This window comes from Carcharodon carcharias, chromosome 20, assembly GCF_017639515.1.
Source record: "Carcharodon carcharias isolate sCarCar2 chromosome 20, sCarCar2.pri, whole genome shotgun sequence".
Classification (NCBI taxonomy): Eukaryota; Metazoa; Chordata; class Chondrichthyes; order Lamniformes; family Lamnidae; genus Carcharodon; species Carcharodon carcharias.
Genome location: NC_054486.1, coordinates 77610025 through 77632700, shown reverse-complemented (window position 1 = coordinate 77632700; position 22676 = coordinate 77610025). Strand labels below are relative to the sequence as shown.

Genomic DNA, 22676 nt, shown 5'->3' with positions numbered 1-22676 from the left:
CAGGAGATTACTTTGACCATTAGTGTAAGTTGACAGTGATGAGAAGTGTGATTTACCCTGGCGAAATGGAGGAGATCATTCATCCTCTTGTGACATTGGATGGCTGTCCTCTTTTGAAGGGCGTTCGCGCTGACCACCGCCTCCCAAGCCTGGTTGGTCACACCACTGCCCATCTGTGGCCAAAGCGGGGGTAAAGGACTTCCTGGTGGGCCACCAATGCATCAAATGGCGTTCCAGTGACCCATCGCTAAACCTGGATGCTGGAGTCTGCTTGCCTTTGGTGGACATCTTCCTTGCAACAGTCATGGGCTGGAAGCACTGAGATGTGGTGCACATGGCTGGACTTAAAATATGGCGCCTAGCATGATGAAGCGGTGAGGTGATGGCGGGCGGGCAAATGAGAGCCTGTCCGCTATAGAAACGGCGTGTTTCCTGGGAATGCATAAATAATGTGGCGGGTTTGGGACAATACAGCGTGAAAACCCACCATCACGGACTGCAGGTAAAAGGTCCTCCCCCCCCCCCGGCCAACGACCACACTTAGTGCAAATCTGGGATGATTCTGCCCAAGGCCAGGATGGAATCTGAAACAAGGAGATCCAATTACAGAATGGGGGGAAATTAACTCACAGAAAAGAGGAAGACTCAGCAGCACAAAGGAAATAATATTAGATAAATCTACCTGTCCCTTAAAGTTATTTGTCATCTCCATAAATTCCTCAGTCTTCTGTATTGCAGCCAAAAGCTTTTCTCCATCTAAAAATTAAAACTTAAAATTAATATGACCAATGGCAGTATTTAAAATTCTGAAAATTAAAGCAGAAAAATAGTAAAAATAAACCCAATTTTCAAATTCAAATTATTCTTTCATTATTCGTACCAAAGATTACAATTACTTTTACAATAACAGTCATTAATTTAAACTTTAAACTATTTTCATAAAATTAATTATTTTAAAAAGCATTGAAATTAAAATCAGAATTCAGACTGCGATGGAGAAACTTCACAACTCCTGTAAACTTTACTCCTGTAAACTTACCTTTAGACAAATCAAAATCTTGGCCTACTTTTGCATTACCAGATAACCCAATCTTCATCAGGCAATGTTCAATCAATGTTGCTCCACAAGCTTTAAAATGAAAGAAATGTTTTGATGGATAGGAAATTTCATCATTTTTCAAATCATAAGAAAATAAAAATATTTTTCAACATCTAATCTTGAAGATGGCTGGGCATCCTAAATATATTTTATTACAGGGTCAGTGCTGAATTGGGTATGATCAGCATCCTGCATGTGCTTGAAAATGGCATTCTACAGTTAACACACACAGGTGGATGCAAAGATTCTGCTATATTAAAACTTCTTAAGTTAAAAATCCATTAAAACTGATCTAATTAGAAGCACCTCCTTATCAGTCCACTTTAACTCTGGAAGGCTAATAGTTTGTTACTTTGTTTAGATGTGTCTGGAAAGCTAGCATTATGCTTTTAAGCACTGATAAGAGTGACAGTTGTATTTGCTTGTGGAGACGCCATTTTGATTCCCTTTGTCTTGCAACTAAACAATTTTGATTTACTGAAGTAAATCAGTTAAACCTGTGAGGGAAGGTCTTACTGAGGGTCTCTAAGAGAAGCAGGCAGGTGGGGATGGTAGCCAAGCAGAAATATATGTGATGTCATTTTTCTCTCAATGTGCCAGTTCTACCTTGCATCAGTATGTTATAGCATAACTCATTGGAGGTGCTCTTGAGATCTGTGGGCCATTACAAGAGTTACAAATACTAATATATGTTCAGTGTTGTTAGAAGCAGTGAAGTGTTGCAAATCTTGTTATTATTGCATCACAGAAGGAAAATTGAGCTAAAAGTTCTGTTAAATAGCACCAGCCACTGTATTGTCCGTTCCTACTTCTTATCAAATACTTCTAATAAATTTACTTCATAGTTTATAGCCCACATCATGATCTGACAGGGAGTATTCTTCCACTTTCCTAGTCTATAAGAACACAACAAGGTTCATGTTATATTTAGAGTTAAATACAGTAAAAAGAGTTTCTGTTTGACACGTACACAATACTATCTAATCAGGTGTTGTGCAGATAAAAATCACTCCAGGAGTGAAAACCCGAATACAGGAGTGGTCCTTAGTAACTAACATGAGAGAAATACCTAGGTATAGCCTTAAAAAAGTGTCAGAATAAACTGTAAAGCAAAAACATGCAACCAATATAATCACAAGAGCAATGTTACTGGAAAAACATGAGAAACAAATCAACTGCTCTGAACTTCTGACATAAGAAAGCATTATTCTTCCTTATGAAGAAGTTCTCATAACACAGAAGCTACTTTTTCTGATGATAGAATGGAACTGATAGGTATGTACTTAGATGAGATGGATGAAATGGGAGGAGACTTGTCTGACATATAAACACCAGCAGAGACAAGTTGGGCTGATTGGCCAGTTTTTGTGCTGTGTATTCTATGTAGCTCCACTTACAGATTATTGGCCTCTAGTCAGACATGATACCAACCGTGTCAGAGAAAATAAAAAAGGAGCACCTAAATTAGTTGCTAAGATTTTTAAAGCTCAACTGCTTACTGTGCTTTTCTTGTTGTAACCATGCTCAACATTGCCATCATTCACCACTAACCCCGCTCCTCATCTCCATTATTCACCATTAACCCTGCTCATCATCTCCATTATTTACTGTTGACCCTGGTCCTCTTCTCTATTATTCACCATTAACCTTGCTCTTATCCCCAATATTCAGCAATGAACCTGCTCCTCATTGCCATTATTTATCATTAACCCTGCTTGTTATTCACCGTTAGGTCTACAAATCTGTAATTCACTATTAATTACGTTCTAAAAGACCCATCTTGGTTTAAATAAACAAAAGCAAAAAGTTCCAAGGGAAATCTGAAATAAAACCAGAAAATACTGGAAAAACTCAGCAGGTCGGGCAGCATCTGTGGAGACGGGAACAGGGTTAATGATCTTATGTCAAAACTGGAAAAAGGTACAGATGTAACAGGTTATAAGCATGTACAGAGGAAGGAAAAGGGGAGGGGAGGAATAAGCAAAAATGGAATGTGTGTCATAATGGTGGAAGGCTGGAGAGATTAAATGACAAAAGGGATGACCATGCAGTGCAAAATGAGATTGTAATGGGACAAGGAAGGAAATAAAAGTTGGGTTGAGAAGATGTGTAAATGGGGATAGCAGAATTATCATCAACAGCAGCAAGGCTTTGATCTGAAACAGTTGCACTCAATGTCGAGTCCAAAAGACCATAAAGTTCCTAATTGAAAAATGAAATAAAAACCTAAAATGTTGAAAATACTCAGCAGGTCTGGCAGCATCGGTAGACAGAGAAATAGAGTTAATGTTTTACGCCTGTGATCTTTCATCAATTTGATGTTCTGATGAAAAGTCACAGACCTGAATGCTAATTCTGTTTCTCTCTCCACAGAACGCTGCCTATCCTGCTGAGTATTTGCAGCATTTTCTGTTTTTATTTTGGGTTTCCAGCACCTGCAGTATTTTGCTTTTGTAATTGAAAGATGAGGTGCTGTTCCTCAAAATCATATTGAGCTACTTTGAAATAGTGTTGGAAGCCAAGAATAGAGAGGTCAGAAGTGGGGCAGAGAATTAAAATGACTGGTGACCGGAAGCTCAGGTCACACTTGTGAACTAAATGGAGGTCTTCCACAAAGAGATCACCTAACCTGCATTTGGTCTACCCAATGTAGAGGAGACCACAGGGGGTAGAGTATATCAAATTGCAGAAGTACAAGAAAATTGTTTCACATGGAAGGAGGTTTTGGAGCCTTAGACAGTAGGAAGAGAGGAGGTAAAAAGGCAAGTGTTGCCTGGAGGTAGCAGAAACGCTGTATGATGACCCGTTTTATGTGGAGGCTGATGGATGGAAGATGAGGACAAGGAAACCCCTAAAACGGCTCTGAGAGGGAAGCTAAGGGGTAGGAAATGGGAAATGGAATGGGCAGGGTTGAGGCTCCTGTCAACCAAGGTGGAGGAAAAAGGAGACATATTGAAAGCAGTTCTATGGAAGGTAGCACTATCAGGCCAAAAGCGGTGCAGAAAAAGAAACTGGAAGTATGGATAAGAGTCCTTATAGGAAGTGGGACGGGAGGAAGTGTAGACACAATAGCTGGGGGAGTCATATGAACATAAGAAAAAGGAGCAGGAGGAGGCCTTGCGGCCACTAAAGCCTGCTCCATCGTTCATTAAGATCATAACTGATCTTCAACCTCAACTACATTTCCCCACCAGCTCTCCATATCCACTGACTTCTCTAGAGACCAAAATTCTACCGATCTCAGCCTTGACTATACTCAACGACTGAGCATTCACAACCCTCAGGGGTAGAGAATACCAAAGATTCGTACCCTCTGAATGAAGAAATTTCTCCTCATCTCAGTCCTAATTGGTCAAACCCCTTATTCTGGGACTGTGACCCCCTAGTTCCACACTCTCTAGCCAGTGGAAATAGCCTCTCAGAATCCTGAGGTTCAATGAGACCAGCCCCTCATTCTTCTAAACTCCAGAGAGTACAGGCCCAGTTTACTCAATCTCTCTTCTCATCCCATAAATCAGTCTATGGAACCTCTGTTGCACCCCCTCTACGGCAAGTATATCCTTAGGTAGAAAACTCTGAAGGAGAGAATCTATCTCCACTTGGGGAGGCAAAGTTTGATCAGGGATAGTCAGCATGGCTTTGTCAGAGGGAGATCATGCCTAACAAATTTGATTAAATTTTAAGAGGAGGTGACCAGGTGTGTAGATGAGGGTAGTGCAATTGATGTAGTTATATGGATTTCAGCAAAGCCTTTGACAAGGTCCCACATGGGAGACTTATAAAGAAAGCAAATGCACATGGGATACAGGGTAATTTGATAAGGTGGATTCAAAATTGGTTTAGTTGTAGGAGACAGAGAGTGATGACAGAAGGCTGCTTTAGTGACTGAAAGCCAGTGTCCAGTGGCGTACCACAGGATCTGTGCTGGGTCCCCCATTATTCGTCATTTATATAAACGGCATAGATGACTCAGCATGATGCCACCACCAAATACATCTTCCCTTCACTCCCCCTGGCAGCATTCTGCAGGGGTCGTTCCCTCTGGGACACCCTGGTCCACTCCTCCAGCACCCCCTACACCTCAGGCCCCCCCCACAACGGCACCTTCCCATGAAAACGCAGAAGGTGCTACGACTGCCCCTTTACTTCCTCTCTCCTCACCGTCCAAGGGCCCAAACACTCCTTTCAAGTGAAGCAGCACTTCACTTGCACTTTCCTCAATTTAGTCCACTGCATTCGCTGCTCCCAATACGGTTTCCTCTACTTTGGAGAGACCAAATGCAGACTGGGTGACCGCTTTGCGGAACACCTTCGGTCTGCCCGCAAGCATGACCCAGACCTCCCTGTCACTTGCCATTTCAACATGCCACCCTGCTCTCATGCCCACATGTCCGTCCTTGGCCTGCTGCAATGTTCCAGTGAAGCTCAACGCAAATTTCCGGACTTAACATTGAGTTCAACAACTTCAGATCATGAACTCTCTCCTCCATCTCCGTCCCCTTTCCGAACCCCTTTTTCCAATAATTTATAATATTTTAAATATATTTTTCTTTTCCCACCTATTTCCATTATTTTTAAATGTATTTCCATCCATTGTTTTATCTTCACCTTTTAGCCTATTTCGAGCCCTTCCCTCCTCCCGACCCCCCACTAGGGCTATCTGTCATTTGCTCGTCCTGCTTTCTACCCTTAATGTCACCATTAGCACACTCCATAGCTAATATCACCACTGTCTACACCCCTTTGTCCTTTTGTCTATGACAATCTCTGCTTTGCCTCCACCTATCACCGGCCCTCTAGCCAGCTCTACCTGTCCCACCCCCCTCAACCAGCTTATATTTCACCTCATTTCTACATTTCTTTAGTTCTAATGAAGAGTCATACAGATTTGAAACATTAACTGTATTCCTCTCTGCAGATGCTGTCAGACCTGCTGAGTTTTTCCAGCTATTTTTGTTTTTGTTTGACATAAATGACAATGTGGGGGGTAGGATTAGTAAGTTTGCGGATGACACAAAGATTGGCCGGGTGGTTAACAGTGGGGTTGAATGTCTTGGGCTACAGGAAGATATAGATGGGATTGTCAAATGGGCAGATAAGTGGCAGATGGAATTTAACCCTGAAAAGTGTGAGGTGATACCTTTGGAAGGAGTCATTTGACAAGGGAAGTATTCAATGAATGGCATGACACTAGGAAGTTCTGAGGAACAAAGGGGCCTTGGCGTGTGTGTCCATTGATATCTGAAGGCGGAGGGGCATGTTAGTGGGGTGGTGAAAAAGGCATATGGGACACTTGCCTTTATCAATCGAGGCATAAATCACAAAAATAGGGAGGTCATGTTGGAGTTGTATAGAACCTTGGTGAGGCCCCAGCTGGAGTACTGTGTTCAGTTCTGGTCGCCACATTATAGGAAGGCTGTGATTGCACTGGAGGGGGATGCTGGGGAGATTCACCAGGAAGTTGCCTGGGATGAAACATTTAAGTTATGAAGAGAGGTTGGATAGACTTGGGTTGTTTTCGTTGGAGCAGAGAAAACTGAGGGGCAACCTGATCAAGGTGTACAAGATTATGAGGGGCATGGACAGGGTGGATAGAGAGCAGCTGTTCCCCTTAGTTGAAGGGTCAGTCACGAGGGGACACAAGTTTAAGGTGAAGAGCAGGAGGTTTAAGGGCGATATGAAGAAAAACTTTTTTACCCAGAGGGTGGTGACGGTCTGGAATGCGCTGCCTGGGAGGGTGGTGGAGGCGGGTTGCCTCACATCTTTTAAAAAGTACCTGGACGAGCACTTGGCACGTCATAACATTCAAGGCTATGAGCCGAGTGCTGGTAAATGGGATTAGGTAGGTAGGTCAGGTGTTTCTCATGTGTCGGTGCAGACTCGATGGGCTGAAGGGCCTCTTCTGCACTGTGAGATTCTGTGATTCTACTGTGCACAGTACTCCAGATGTGGTTTCACCAAGGCCCTGTACAATTGCAGCAAGACTTCCCAACTCTTGTATTTCAGCCCCCTTGCAATAAAAGTCAACATACCATTTGGCCTCCTAATTGCTTGTTGTATCTGCATGTTAACTTTGTGTTTTAAGCATCCAAACCCCTTTGAACACAAGCAATTACTACCTTTTCGCTTTTTAAAATGTATTCTGCTTTTTAATTTTTCTTACCGAGGTGAATAAGCTCACATTTCCCTACACTATGCTCCTGATGCCATGATCTTGCCCATTCACATAACCTAGCTATATCCCTTTGCACACCCAATTAATGAGATTTTAACTCACTCAAAACCCAGTCACGTACACAGAATTAAAATCAGGTCCTTTTGCATCCTCTTCATAGACAGATGCGCAGCAACCTGCAAGTTACAAACAGGCCTTGTTCTGTGATAAATAACATGCACACAGTGGTGCAAAAAAATTTAAAGGAACCGTACACTGAAGAAAATGGGTCACACTCAACAACTTAATCTTAAATGGGGAAGTCTTGCTAAAACTATACAAGGCACTAGTTAGACCACACCTAGAAAACTGTGAACAGTTTTGGTCCCCTTATCGAAGGAAAGGTGTACTGGCATTGGAGGCAATCTAGAGAAGGTTCACTAGGTTGATCCCAAGTATGGGAGGGATTTTCTTATGATAAGGAGAGGTTGAGTAGGTAGGGCCTGTACTCATTAGAGTTTAGAAGAATGAGAGGTGACCTTTTTGAAACAAATAAGTTTCTTAGGGTGTTTGACAGGGTAGATGCTGAGAGGTTGTTTTCCCTTGTGGGAGAGTCTAGGACCAGAGGGCATAAGGAGTCTAGGACCAGAGGGCATAATCTTAGAGTAAGGGGTCACCCATTCAAGACAGAGATGAGGAAGAATTTCTTCTCTCAGAGGGTAGTTAATTTGTTTAACATCTCTGCAATTTCTTGTTCCCCATTCAATCTCTCCCGTCTCAGCCTCTAAGGGATCCACATTTGCTTTGCTACAGTCTTCCTTTTCACATACTTGAAAAAGCTCTTACCACCTGTTTTTATATTTCTTGCCGGTTTATTCTCATTGTATTTTCTCACTCTTAATTTGTCATCTTTTGTCGGCTTCTAAATCTCTCCAAATTCTAAAGCTTACTACTCTTCTTGGCAATATTATAAATGTCTTCTTTTAATCTAATAGTACCCTTAATCTCTTTAGTTAGCCATAGGTGAATCACTTTCCTGTGAAATTCTTTACCACAGAGGGTTGCAGAGGCTACGTCGTTAAGTATATTCAAGGTTGAGATAGAAAGATTTTTAATCTGTAAGGGAATCAAAGATTATGAGGAAAAGGCAGGAAAGTGGAGTTGAGGATTATCAGATCAACCATAGCCTCACTGAATGCTGGAGCAGACTCGACGGGCTAGTTGGCCTACTTCTGCTCCTATGTCTTATGGAAACATTGTTCACAGTTTACTTTCCCACCTAGCTTTCCATCATCAGGAAACATGAATACATTACACCCATCTGTCCATAAATAGATTGTAAATAGTTGAGACCCCAGCACTGATCCTTGCAGCATGCCACTAGTTACAGCTTGCCAACCTGAAAATGACCCTTCTATTCCGACCCTTTGTTTTCTTTCTTTTAACCAACCCTCTATCTGTGCTAATATATTAGTCTTCCATGTGACACCATATTGAATGCCCTTTGAAAATCTAAATAAAATACATTCTCGGGCTCCCTTTTATTTGCAATGCTAGTTACACCATTAAAGAAAATAGATTTGTCAAACACAATTTCCCTTTCATAAAGTCATGTTGACTCTGCCTAATATTATAATTACCTAAGTGCCCTGTTACCACATCCTTAATAATGGATTCCAGCATGTTCCTAATGATTGATGTCAGGCTAACTGATCTGCTGTGTCCCTATTTCCTCTTGCCCTCCTTTTTTGAACAGCCGTGTAACATTGGCTACCTTCAAATCCACTGGGACCATTCTAGAATTGAAGGAACTTTGGAAGATTACAACCACTAGCTCTGTGGCCTTCATTTTTTTTTCAAACCCTCAGATGCAAGTCATCAAGTCCAGAGGATTTGTCCGCTTTTAGTTCCATTAATTTCTTAAATACTTTCTCTTTATTAATATTAATTACTTTATGTTCCACACTCTTATTAAATCTTAGGTTTCTGACTATTTCCAGAATGTTTGAGTCTCCTGCAGTGAAGGCAGACACAGAATATTTGTTTAACATCTCTGCAATTTCTTGTTCCCCATTCAATCTCTCCTGTCTCAGCCTCTAAGGGATCCACATTTGCTCTGCTATGGTCTTCCTTTTCACATACTTGAAAAAGCTCTTACAATCTGTTTTTATATTTCTTGCCGGTTTATTCTCATTGTATTTTCTCACTCTTAATTTGTCATCTTTTGCTGGCTTCTAAATATCTCTAAATTCTAAAGCTTACCACTCTTCTTGGCAATATTATAAATGTCTTCTTTTAATCTAATAATATCCTTAATCTCTTTAGTTAGCCACAGATGAATCACTTCCCTGTGGATGTTTTATTTCCCACTGGAATGTATATTTTTGTGAATTATGAAATATTTCTTTAAACGCTTGCCATTACTTATCTACAATCATGCCTTTTAAGCAAGTACAGAGGCTTTTATGTTAATGTTTAATTCACAGCCATTTCTCTTCCAGTAATGCTCATCTTAAAGAAGTTCTGCTCTTCTCTCCAACAGAATTTCCGTTTGTCTCTTTTACATTCTTCCTTTTATTTTTTATCCTCATTCCCCTTTCCCTGAATCAACTTACTTAAAACTTGTTACAAATAGAACTTTATCCAGTTCTGATGAGACGTCATCGACCTAAAACTTTAACTCTGTTTCTCTCTCCACAAATGTTACCTGACCTTAGTACTTCCAGCATTTTCTGTCTTTATTCCAGGTGTCCAGCATCTACAGTATCTGCATTAGTAACACTTGAGTACTTACTTTTCTTAATTTTATTCCATGGTGGTTTCACCAAATTACCGCCATTAAGCATGTTATAATACAACTAGCATTGATACCTCACAGAAGTTATCTGATAGTTTACCTACTGTTCTTACAATACTGTACTTACAATCAAAAATATTACTCACGAAGATGGGGGTTGAGCATTTTCTTTATTTGTTCTCCTTTTGGTGTATTAGCCAAAACTTCTGTCAGCCTGAAGGACAATTAGAAATTTCAGTAGTTACCAAGAATGGCAACAGCATATCTTTCAATTCATTACTACAGCATATAGTTGCATCAGAGTTAAAATGATGTTTTGGGCAATTTTCTACTGCATTGAACCCAGTTAACTTATTTCCTGGGATCAAAGCAAAGGTCACTTGTTTACCATTTTGTGTGCACTTCTGGGAAGTATGTCCAAAGCACGGGAAGAGTAGTACTGCCTCAAAGTGGTGGTCTTATTGAAATAAAATGTAAATGGCAAGACTGTAGAAAGCCTCGCTTGTAATTTTCTGGGGGCTCTGCCTGCTGCAGCCCTAAATGCTGATGTGCCCCCCCATGAAATGCATCTTGAGGTTGCCCCAAGACCTCTTAGATTAAAGTATCTAGAGCAGCAGCTGCCAGCAATGTTTTCACACTTCTAGACAAGTAAATGCTTTCTTTTCAGCGCCAGCAAACAGGATCGCTGAGGCTAGAAGCCTTTTGGCTATTTTTGGATAGCAACCAAAGGGGTACAAGGCTGTTGGCCATCACTACTCCTACAGGTCTGCAGTATCGAAATACTTTCTTCCAATTCTGAATGAATTCCTATTCCAAAGGTCAGCAGTATTTTGGGCTTCAATAATGAACAGAACACTGAAATATAAGTGGTTTAAGTTCTATTCAAGGTGTGCTTCGTCCACCTGGATATCTGTTTGAAGATGAGGGAGGAAAATCAATCCAATGCCTTTTAGCAAATGACAAACTGAAATGCACCTGGACTAAGGGCCCCCTGAAGAGGCATATCAGGATGCATCATGAGATTACCCAGACTTGGCCTTGTTGCAGTTACAGGTTTTAAATGTTTGCAGTAGGAAAAATAATCTAGAATGCATATGGCCTTTTGGCTAGGACCCAAAGCTGATGACTAGCCTATGGGCCAGTCTATGATAAGCTAAGGAATGTGACCTTTGGGTCAGGATAAAATAAGTTGATGAATGGTCTGTGAGTTAATAAACTGACAGCTTGACCTCAGGGTCGAGATATGCAGATGACTAGACACAGGAGCAAAATATCAGGATAGATAAGCAAAGTTTATGTTTCAGAATGAACTGTGAACATTGTTTGTGCTAAAGGTAAGGTCATTCCATGATTGTTTTACAAATTCCTCCGGAACTGCGGATGTGGTGAACAGATTATTCTGTGTTTATGTTGTAAATTCATTTGTAATTAAGGATGTAACAATTAGACAAACAAGAACATTGAGTTAATGGTGAGTTACCCCAAAAGATATATAACCAATATATAACCAACAGAAACTGTGCAACTTCAAAATGTCTTTTAGAGCATGTGTCCACACTTGTACTAAATAAAGAACATAAAAACAAAAAAACTGCGGATGCTGGAAATCCAAAACAAAAACAAAAACAGAATTACCTGGAAAAACTCAGCAGGTCTGGCAACATCGGCGGAGAAGAAAAGAGTTGACGTTTCGAGTCCTCATGACCCTTCGACAGAACTTGAGTTCGAGTCCAAGAAAGAGTTGAAATATAAACTGGTTTAAGGTGTGTGTGTGGGGGGCAGAGAGAGAGAGAGAGAGGTGGAGGGGGGGTGTGGTTGTAGGGACAAACAAGCAGTGATAGAAGCAGATCATCAAAAGATGTCAACAACAATAGTACAAAAGAACACATAGGTGTTAAAGTTAAAGTTGGTGATATTATCTAAACGAATGTGCTAATTAAGAATGGATGGTAGGGCACTCAAGGTATAGCTCTAGTGGGGGTGTTTTTTTTAAAAAATAATGGAAATAGGTGGGAAAAGGAAAATCTTTATAATTTATTGGAAAAAAAAAGGAAGGGGGAAACAGAAAGGGGGTGGGGATGGGGGAGGGAGCTCACGACCTAAAGTTGTTGAATTCAATATTCAGTCCGGAAGGCTGTAAAGTGCCTAGTCGGAAGATGAGGTGCTGTTCCTCCAGTTTGCGTTGGGCTTCACTGGAACAATGCAGCAAGCCAAGGACAGACATGTGGGCAAGAGAGCAGGGTGGAGTGTTAAAATGGCAAGCGAAAGGGAGGTTTGGGTCATTCTTGCGGACAGACCGCAGGTGTTCTGCAAAGCGGTCGCCCAGTTTACGTTTGGTCTCTCCAATGTAGAGGAGACCACATTGGGAGCAACGAATGCAGTAGACTAAGTTGGGGGAAATGCAAGTGAAATGCTGCTTCACTTGAAAGGAGTGTTTGGGTCCTTGGACGGTGAGGAGAGAGGAAGTGAAGGGGCAGGTGTTGCATCTTTTGCGTGGGCATGGGGTGGTGCCATAGGAGGGGGTTGAGGAGTAGGGGCTGATGGAGGAGTGGACCAGGGTGTCCCGGAGGGAACGATCCCTACGGAATGCCAATAGGGTGGGTGAAGGGAAGATGTGTTTGGTGGTGGCATCATGCTGGAGTTGGCAGAAATGGCGGAGGATGATCCTTTGAATGCGGAGGCTGGTGGGGTGATAAGTGAGGACAAGGGGGACCCTATCATGTTTCTGGGAGGGAGGAGAAGGCGTGAGGGCGGATGCGCGGGAGATGGGCCGGACACGGTTGAGGGCCCTGTCAACGACCGTGGGTGGAAAACCTCGGTTAAGGAAGAAGGAGGACATGTCAGAGGAACTGTTTTTGAAGGTAGCATCATCGGAACAGATGCGACGGAGGCGAAGGAACTGAGAGAATGGGATGGAGTCCTTACAGGAAGCGGGGTGTGAGGAGCTGTAGTCAAGATAGCTGTGGGAGTCGGTGGGTTTGTAATGGATATTGGTGGACAGTCTATCACCAGAGATTGAGACCGAGAGGTCAAGGAAGGGAAGGGAAGTGTCAGAGATGGACCACGTGAAAATGATGGAGGGGTGGAGATTGGAAGCAAAATTAATAAATTTTTCCAAGTCCCGACGAGAGCATGAAGCGGCACCGAAGTAATCATTGGTGTACCGGAGAAAGAGTTGTGGAAGGGGGCCGGAGTAGGACTGCAACAAGGAATGTTCCACATACCCCATAAAGAGACAGGCATAGCTGGGGCCCATGCGGGTACCCATAGCCACACCTTTTATTTGGAGGAAGTGAGAGGAGTTGAAGGAGAAATTGTTCAGCGTGAGAACAAGTTCAGCCAGACGGAGGAGAGTAGTGGTGGATGGGGATTGTTTGGGCCTCTGTTCGAGGAAGAAGCTAAGGGCCCTCAGACCATCCTGGTGGGGGATGGAGGTGTAGAGGGATTGGACGTCCATGGTGAAGAGGAAGCGGCTGGGGCCAGGGAACTGGAAATTGTTGATGTGACATAAGGTGTCAGAGGAATCACGGATGTAGGTGGGAAGGGACTGGACAAGGGGAGAGAGAATGGAGTCAAGATAATGAGAAATGAGTTCTGTGGGGCAGGAGCAAGCTGAGACAATCGGTCTACCGGGGCAGTTCTGTTTGTGGATTTTGGGTAGGAGATAGAAGCGGTACGTCCGAGGTTGGGCGACTATCAGGTTGGAAGCTGTGGGAGGGAGATCCCCAGAGGAGATGAGGTCAGTGACAGTCCTGGAAACAATGGCTTGATGTTCAGTGGTGGGGTCATGGTCCAGGGCGAGGTAGGAGGAAGTGTCTGCGAGTTGACGCTCAGCCTCCGCGAGGTAGAGGTCAGTGTGCCAGACAACAACAGCACCACCCTTGTCAGCGGGTTTGATGACAATGTCAGGGTTGGATCTGAGAGAATGGAGTGCAGTAAGTTCAGAGAGAGACAGGTTAGAATGGGTGAGAGGAGCAGAGAAATTGAGACGACTAATGTCGCGCCGACAGTTCTCAATGAAAAGATCAAGAGAAGGTAAGAATCCAGAGGGAGGGGTCCAAGTGGAGGGAGAATATTGGAGGTGGGTAAAAGGATCCGTTGAACTGGGAGAGGACTCCTGCCCAAAGAAGTGAGCCCGGAGACGAAGACGGCGGAAGAAGAGTTCAGCATCGTGCCGAGCCCAAAATTCATTGAGGTGAGGGCATAAGGGTATGAAACTAAGTCCTTTGCTGAGCATTGAACGTTCAGCATCGGAGAGGGGAAGGTCAGGGGGTATAGTGAATACACGGCTGGGGTTGGGATTGGAAGAAAGGGTGGGGACGGAGGGACAGGCAGGGGTGGAGGGTCCTAGATGGGTGTTGGTGTCGATGAGTTGTTGGAGCTTGCGTTCCTTCGCACTTGAGAGAAAGAGAAAAAGTTTCTTGTTGAGGCGTCGGATGAGCAGAAGGATAAAATGAAACTGGGGGCACGCGCAGCTTTGAAAAAGGGTACGGCGGTGCTGCTGGAGGGAGAGGTCGAGTGTGTTCATATGGCGGCGCATGGCACTGAGTGTGGATTTCAGAATGTGACGGGAACAGCAGTCCGAGAAACGTTTTATGTCCCGGAGATACCTGTAATCCTGGGTGGGTTCGAAACATGAGGGGTGGAATTTCAGTTGAAATCCACGTGGGGTAAATCAGAGATGGAGACAGTCACTGAGAAAGGAGATATGGCTGTGAAAGCGGGTTTTAGTAAACAGCTTGTCAAACACCAGGAGGGAAATAAAGAACTACTGCTGAATCTACCTACAGTTGACTGTTTTTTTTAGATACTCCACAACACCCCTCAATATTTTAAACTGAACCAAAAAAAGACTCACTCCTGCAGTGATATCATCTACCATCAAGTCTATAACAATTTCAAACTAATGAAACAAATATTAAGAATTGGCTTGAAAAGATGTTAGTGAAATTATTCTCAATAAAAGTGGGTGAAGTTTAAAATCAATACAAACAGTACATCAGACTTTGAATAAACATATTGGATAAGTTTTTGCCTTCCCCACCTGGGTGGTAATCTAGCAAAGTAAAAAATCACAGGATTATTTAAAAATGGGCTTCAAACTTAAAATAGTGCAAGCTTTCCATCTGTGGCCTAGGTCAGATGCTACGAGTGCATCAACTTTATGCCTGTTCTGGGCCTGATTTGAAAATTTTCTTCATTCTGCTCTATATCTTTCTGACACGAAATGGCTAGAAGTCAACAGGTCAGTTTTCTGAAATTGCTGGCACAAAGCTCCAGTGTGATGCATTAATATATTGCTCTTCGTTGCCCCATAAATGTTACTTTAGGCATATTCATTAAAATAGTTTCTGAAACAAAGACAGCAAAAAAAAAGCTTTTCATCTGGGTATACAATTTCAAGATAAAACAACTTGCATTTATATGGCATTTTTAACTTAGCAAAACATCCCACAGCACTTCATTAGAGTACGATGAATCAAAATGCGATACTGAGCACAGAAGACGATATCAAGAGAGATGACCGAAAGCTTTGACAAAGAGATAGAAGCACCTTAAATGATGAGAGAGTGGTGCAGAGGCTGGGAGCCCTAGGGACAGAATTCCAAAACTTAGGGCCAAAGCAGTTAAAAGCACAGCTGTCAATTGTGGATCAATTAAAATCAGGGATGGGCAAGATGTCAGAGTAGGAGGAACACAGATCTCAAAGGCTTGTAGGAATGGAAGAAATTATAGAGCAGGCTTGTCCAACCTTTTTGCTTGGCGGGTGGGGGCATTTTTGCATATTTTTCTCACTCAAGGGGCCAAATGATAAGATTTGGCACAAAAATAAACTGAATTTCAAAAAAAAATTGAGGTTTTAAGGAAGGAAACAATTGCTGAGCAAAAATATAGCAATGTCATAGCAATAAAATGTTGTTAAAAAGAGAGTAATTAATGAAAACGACCAGAGTGAGAGAAAATCAGAGTGTGTGTGTTCCGGCTCACTCCCAGTCTCCGCATGCTCATTCACTCAACCTCACCCACTGTGAGTGGGTGCGTGTGTATGTGTTGGTGTGTGATGGTGAGAGTAAGAAACCTGAAACTGGGCACTTGGCAGACTCACCTCCCCAAATCCCACACACTCACAGATACTCAGTCTCTCATGTCCCCCACATGCAGTCTCTCGCGGCCCCCTCCATATGTACACACTCTCTCGTGTCCCCACGCACTCTCTCCCGCACCACCCTCGCATGCACTCCCTGCACACACTCTCGCCGCACCACACCCCCCCAACCACAGGCACGCACCTGCAGCGCCCCACACACATACTCGCGGCCACGCCCCCTCCCGCCCCCCCCCCCCCCCCCCCCCCCCCCCCCCCCAAAACCACACACACACACACACACACACACACAAACACTCTCGCTACTACTCCCTCATTCCTACACATAGACACACGCACTCTCTCACTCCCGCATACTCACCACGGCACCATCGTTTCCCCAGACTCCAGCCCCGCCGCTGCTTAGCTTCCCAGCATCCAGCCCTGCCACCGCTTGGCATAGCTTTGCTTCTCTCAGTCCGACAGCCCTCAGCAGTCACCAGCACCAGTGTTCGCTGCTCCTCCAATCATAGATTGTTTCTCTCCCTTAGTTACCACTGATAGGCTCGCAATGCAGGGGAAAAATAGCCTGTGATTGGAGAAGCAGCTCCATGTAGAGTCTTCCATTGAAACTCACCTGTTTGACCTGAATTTTGAAAACTGGCTCCGAGGCCACATACAGCAACTTTGCAGTCCTTACATTGAACAAGCCTATTAAAGCGGGAAAAAAAAGGGGCAAGGCACTGGATGATTTGAAAAGAAGGGTGAAAATTTTAAAGCTGAGGCGTTGCTGGATCAGGAACCAATGTAGGTCTTCAAGCATAGGGTTGATAAGTGAACAGGACTTGGTGATACCTACAACACGGATAGCAAAGTTTTGTATGAGCAGAAGTTTATGGAAGGTGGAAGATTGGCCAGCAGAGCATTGGAATAGTCAGTCCAGAAGTAGTGCAAGGGTTTCAAAAGCAGGTGATCGAGGCAAAGTAAGAGTTGGGCGATGCTATGAAGGTGGGCAGTAGGCAGTCTTAGTGATGGAGTGCCTTTGTGTTTGGAAGCTCATCTCAAGGGTCAATCAGAACACCAAGGACCAGGAACAGGCATGTTTTAAGGAGTGTCTTAAGAGGAGGAGAGGGGTAGGGAGAAGTTGAGGTCTATGAAAGAAATTTTGGAGCTTAGAACCCAGGCAGCTGAAAGCACAATCACCACTGGTAGAACAAGGAAAATCGGAGATGTGTAAGAAGCCAGAATTGAAGCAACACAGATCTTAGGAGGTTTTAGGGATAGAGAAGATTACAGAGGAAGGGACAAATAGTGGCTCATTTACAGATTGCAGTCTGGACAAACCCAAGTATTTCCAACTTTAAATCAACACATGAATGGGAGAAAAAGTGTTTCAATGTTGGAGACCTAGTCTCCTAAACTTTGGGCCCTTTAAAATTTAGACAGACACTAATTTACTCCTTTCTACCCCTCTCCTTCTTTTAAGACTTCTTAAAACTTGCCTGTTCCTGGTCCTTGGTGTTCTGATTGAGATGAACTTCCAAACACATATATGCTCTATCGCAATCACTAAGACTGCCTACTTCCACTTCCATAACATCGCCCAACTGAGTGTAGACACTTTCACATTTTAAAATCTAGCCTTACAACAAAATCAAGTTAGTTTAAAAGTTTTATTCACGAGGCAGTGTAACACTTCATCCACCAGAAATATGTTAAACAAAGTTAAAGGCAACGTCAAATATTTTTCAGATTTCATTAGTTTTGAATAATGCACATGATGACAGTACCTCTCTAAAGACAGTGGAGGCTCTGGACCTTTAGCATTATCAATTGGATATCGCTCACGAACAGCAAATCTCACATCTTCTACTTCGTCAGTGCGGAAACGCAGGAGATTTAGAATTATGTATTCGTGGTCAGTGAGAATTATGTTACCCTGCAAACACAGGTAGGAAATATTAAGATAGAATATTGGAAACTAATAATTGCAGGTAGATTCAAATATCTTGAAAATAATAAAGTACGTGTACAATATTTGAATTTGATAGCTTAGTTTTAATAATTATCACAAATGAAGAACATAAAACTTCTACATTCTTTGTACCAGTCAGCATTAAGCACTCTGAGGTCAATTGTAAGTGGTAAAGGAGCAGAATTACGTAGAATGAACAGCACAAAAACAGGCCATTCAGACCGACTAGTTTGATAGGCCACACAAGTTTTTCCATGCTATCTATCTCATCTCAGCCTTTTCCATGTCACTCTATTCTCTTTCTCTCACGCACTCAGCCGATTACCTTTTAACTGCAGCTATGCTATTTGCCTCAACCGCTCTAACAGTGCTCCACATTCTAACCACTCGCATGGTAAATACATTTCTCATTTGTCTATTGGGTTTAATAGGAATAATTTTGTATTTATGGCCACTAATTTTGGATCCTCCCACAAGTAGAAACATTCCGTCCACATCTACCCTGTCCAACCTATAATTTTAAATACCTCTACCAAGTTTTCTCCAAGTCTCCTTTCAAAAGAAAAAAAGCCCCAACCAGATCAATTGTTCCTTATAATCTGTTCTGGGACCATCCTTGTAATTTTGTCCCAGTGTCTCCAGTACTTCTCTATCCTTTATAATAGTATGGAGACCAAAATTGTGTCATACTGCATTTGGAATAATTTGCAAAGTCCTGTACAAGTTTATCATACCCTCATTACTTTTGAATTCTTGTCCTTAGAAATAAATTCCAGTGCTTTGGTATTATTTTTAATTGCTTTGTTTGCGTGTGATGCTGCTTTTAATGCTTTAACTTCTACCCCTAGGTCACTATGCTTCTCTATCCCATTCAGGTTTTTAATATTCTAAGTTGTGGTTGATGTTGCTGTTCTTCATTCCAAAGTACATAACCTGACATGTATCCATGTTTAAGTTCATTTCCCACTTAACTGTCCTGTCTGCATGTTTTCTATTGTCTTCTCATATTGTGTTGCAATTATTCCTGTGCTAGCTATATCCCCAGCTAGGTATCCTCTGCAAATTTTGATGTTGAATTACTCTGAATTCTAATCTTGAACCTTACAATGTTGTGATCACTACTGCTAAGATGCTCTCCCACTCTTATATCTTCTATCTGTTCATTACCCATTACAAGATCCGGCAGTGACTTGTTTTCTTGTTGAACTTTTGTTATGACCAGGATGGGAGGAGGGCACAGTTTATCTAACTCCACAGGTCGTACCATTATTATAAATGTTTAATTCACTCACCAAAATGGACAATTATTTACCTTTGCTACTGTTAGACCCAGAAAGAGAGAGAGAGACTTTACCAGGTTTCTTTCAATAAACTCAGAATGATTGATTTATTATAAAACAAAACTTTCTTTTAAAACAAGTTGCATGAACCAGTTAACACATAATTTGTAATTTGGAAATGTAATTACCTATCCCTTTTAAAATTCCCTAGCACACACGTGCATATACACAGGGCAAACAAATAGGGTCTCTGCGCGGATGAGCAGTTGAAGAAAAAAATTTATAAATAGGATAAAGTTCGCAGGGTTTTGACATGGTCATGCTCCCTCATGCAAGGATGAGTTGCTAGTCCCAGTAGACGTCCAGAGGTTCTCACCGACGGAGCTTCAGCATGGAGGGAAAATAGAGCCTTCTCATCTCAGCCTCTCACATTTCCATATACAGACAAGTTCCTGAGATGAGGATTCCTAGCTGGATACTGATAACCACACTGTGTTTGCAGGGCAAGGAGAGCGCGAGTTGGGCAGCTTTTCCCCTTCTCATTTCATTCTCAACTGAGTTCAAAACAAGTTTAAAACATAAAGCTCCTCCATCAGGTGATGTCCAGTAAATCACCAAGGCTTTGCCTTAAAAAGTTTTTTTTCCATCAATTCAAGTGATTGCAGTTCAAATAAACAAACAACTCTCCTCCACAACTGCCATGTTGGTCATGTGATTCCTTAGAAAAGGCATGCTTGCCCACATTCCAAGGTGAACTTGAGGCCTTTTTAAAAAAAAATCCAAGTCAGTTCCTAAGTGTCCAAATAATGCAATGTCCTTCCAAATTTTAAAAGAAAACATAGTTCTCGAAGATATGGTTCTAACATGCCTCCATTCTTAAAAAATGAAATGTCATTTCCAAATGTGTTTTATTACATAGTGTACAGGAAAATATATACGCAATATGTAAAATAAAACCCAAACATGCACTCATTACTTATACAGAATCTGTACAGTTTTCTCCAATTTTTCTCGATTTCCAGATAATTCTACAAAAATTACATTCTTGATAATGCAATGGCAATTATATTATCCTTCCCAGCAATATCAACAATCTTTAAGTTATAAGGCTGTATTAGCAAGCTCCACTGGAACAGTTTTATTCTGAGTCTTAAATTTTCTACAAAGGCCAAGGTATCAGTATATACTAGTGTTTGTTTGCAGCCTTGACAGATAACGTACCTCAAAATGTTTAAGAGCCAGGAACATTCCTCGGGCTTCCTTTTCTACGGTAGAATATCTCTTTTGATGCTGATTCAATTTTTTTGCTGATTCACTTTCTTGAAATAAGACTGACCCCATCTTGAAAGGTTTAGCAAAATTAGGGGCGGCTAACACCGGTTCATTAGTTAGGATCGCCTTCAGCTTCTCAAAATCTGTCCAGCACTCTCTTCACCATACCACCTTTGCCTTCATTTGCAATAAATCTATTAGTGGAGAAGCTATTGCGCTGAAACATAGAAACATACAAAATAGGAGCAGGAGTGGGCCATTCGGCCCTTCGAGCCTGCTCCACCACTGACTATGATCATAACTGATCATCCAACTCAATAGCCTGCTCCTTCTTTCTCTCCATATCCTTTGATCCCTTTTGCCCCAAGAGCCATATCTAACTCCTTGAAAACACTCAATGTTTTGGCTTCAACTACTTTCTGTGGTAGCGAATTCCACAGGCTCACCACTCTCTGGGTCAAGAAATATCTCCTCATCTCAGTCCTAAATGGTCTACCCCATATCCTCAGACTGTGACCCCTGGTTCTGGACTACCCCACCATCAGGAACATCCTTCCTGCATCTATCCTGTCTAGTCCTGTTAGAATTTTATAGGTTTCTATGAGATCTCCCTCATTCTTCTGAACTCCAGCTAATATAATCCTAACCGACTCAATCTCTCCTCATATGTCAGTCCCGCCATCCCAGGAATCAGTCTGGTAAACCTTCACTGCTCTCCCTCTATAGCAAGAACATCCTTCCTCAGACAAAGAGACCAAAACTGCACACAATATTCCAAGTGTGGTCTCACCAAGGCCCTGTGTAATTGCAGCAAGACATCCCTGCTCCTGTACTCGAATCCTCTTCCTATGAAGGCCAACATACCACTTGCCTTCTTTACCGCTTGCTGCACCTGCATGCTTACCTTCAATGACTGGTGTACAAGGACACCCAGGTCTCGTTGCACGTTCCCCTCTCTTAATTTATAGGCAGATTATTATCTGAATGGCTTCCTGTTTTTGCTACCAAAGTGGATAACTTCAATTTATCCACATTATATTGCTTCTGCCATATATTTGCCCACTCACTCAGCTTAAGCAAATCACAGTGAAGCATCTCTGCATCCTCCTCACAGCTCACCCTCCCCACCCAGCTTTGTGTTATCTACAAATTTGGTGATATTAGATTTAGCTCCCTCATCTAAATCATTAATATATATTGTGTATAGCTGGGGTCCCAGCACCGATCCCTGTGGGACCCCACTAGTCACAGCCTGCCATTCGGAAAAAAACCTGTTTATTCTTGCTCTGTTTCCTGTCTGCCAACCAGTTTTCTATCCATCTCAATACACTACCCCCAATCCCATGCACTTTAATTTTACATGCTAGTCTCTTATGTGGGACTTTGTCGGAAGCCTTCTGAAAGTCCAAATAAACCACACCTGTTGGCTCCCCCCCATCAACTCTACTAGTTACATTCTTGAAAAATTCCAGTAGATTTATCAAGCATGACTTTCCCTTTCGTAAATCCATGCTGACTCTGTCTGATTCTGCCACTGTTTTCCAAGTGCTCAGCTATTAAATCTTTTATAATGGACTCTAGAATTTTCCCCACTACGGACGTCAGGCCAACTGGTCTATAATTCCCTGTTTCCTCTCTACCTCCCTTTTTAAATAATGGGGTTATATTAGCTACCCTCCATTCTGTAGGAACTGTTCCAGAGTCTATAGAATCTCGGAAGATGACCGCGAATGCATCCACTGTTTCTAGGGCCACTTCCTTAAGTACTCTGGGATGTAGATTATCAGGCCCCTGGGGATTTATCAGGCTTCAATCCTATCAATTTCTCCAACACCATTTCTCTACTAATACTGATTTCTTTCTGTTCCTCCCTCTCACTAAACACTGTGTTCCCCAAGTTAAACTTACGATAGAAGCCACACCATGCCTAAAAATCTCACGACTTCCCATTTAGTTTTAGGGGCAGGGAGTTCCACTAAAGCCTGTACTTTTGCTTGCCGACCAAAACTTGCCC

General features: G+C 42.4%; 1 protein-coding gene across 4 annotated transcripts in view; it reads right to left on the bottom strand.

Moving 5' to 3' along the window:
- Positions 1 to 22676, bottom strand: part of LOC121292185 (nuclear export mediator factor NEMF-like) — a 103105-nt gene that overhangs the window by 64828 nt on the left and 15601 nt on the right. For all 4 annotated transcript variants that reach the window (XR_005946210.1, XM_041213837.1, XM_041213838.1 and 1 more), the window contains exons 5-8: positions 17926 to 18074; positions 10197 to 10264; positions 1040 to 1129; positions 683 to 756 (exon numbers count right to left, since the gene is read on the bottom strand). Coding sequence is in view for 3 of the 4 variants with exons in the window: in XM_041213837.1 (XP_041069771.1) it covers positions 683 to 756; positions 1040 to 1129; positions 10197 to 10264; positions 17926 to 18074 (381 nt within the window). In the remaining variant the exon portion in view is untranslated. The remainder of the gene's footprint in view (positions 1 to 682; positions 757 to 1039; positions 1130 to 10196; positions 10265 to 17925; positions 18075 to 22676) is intronic.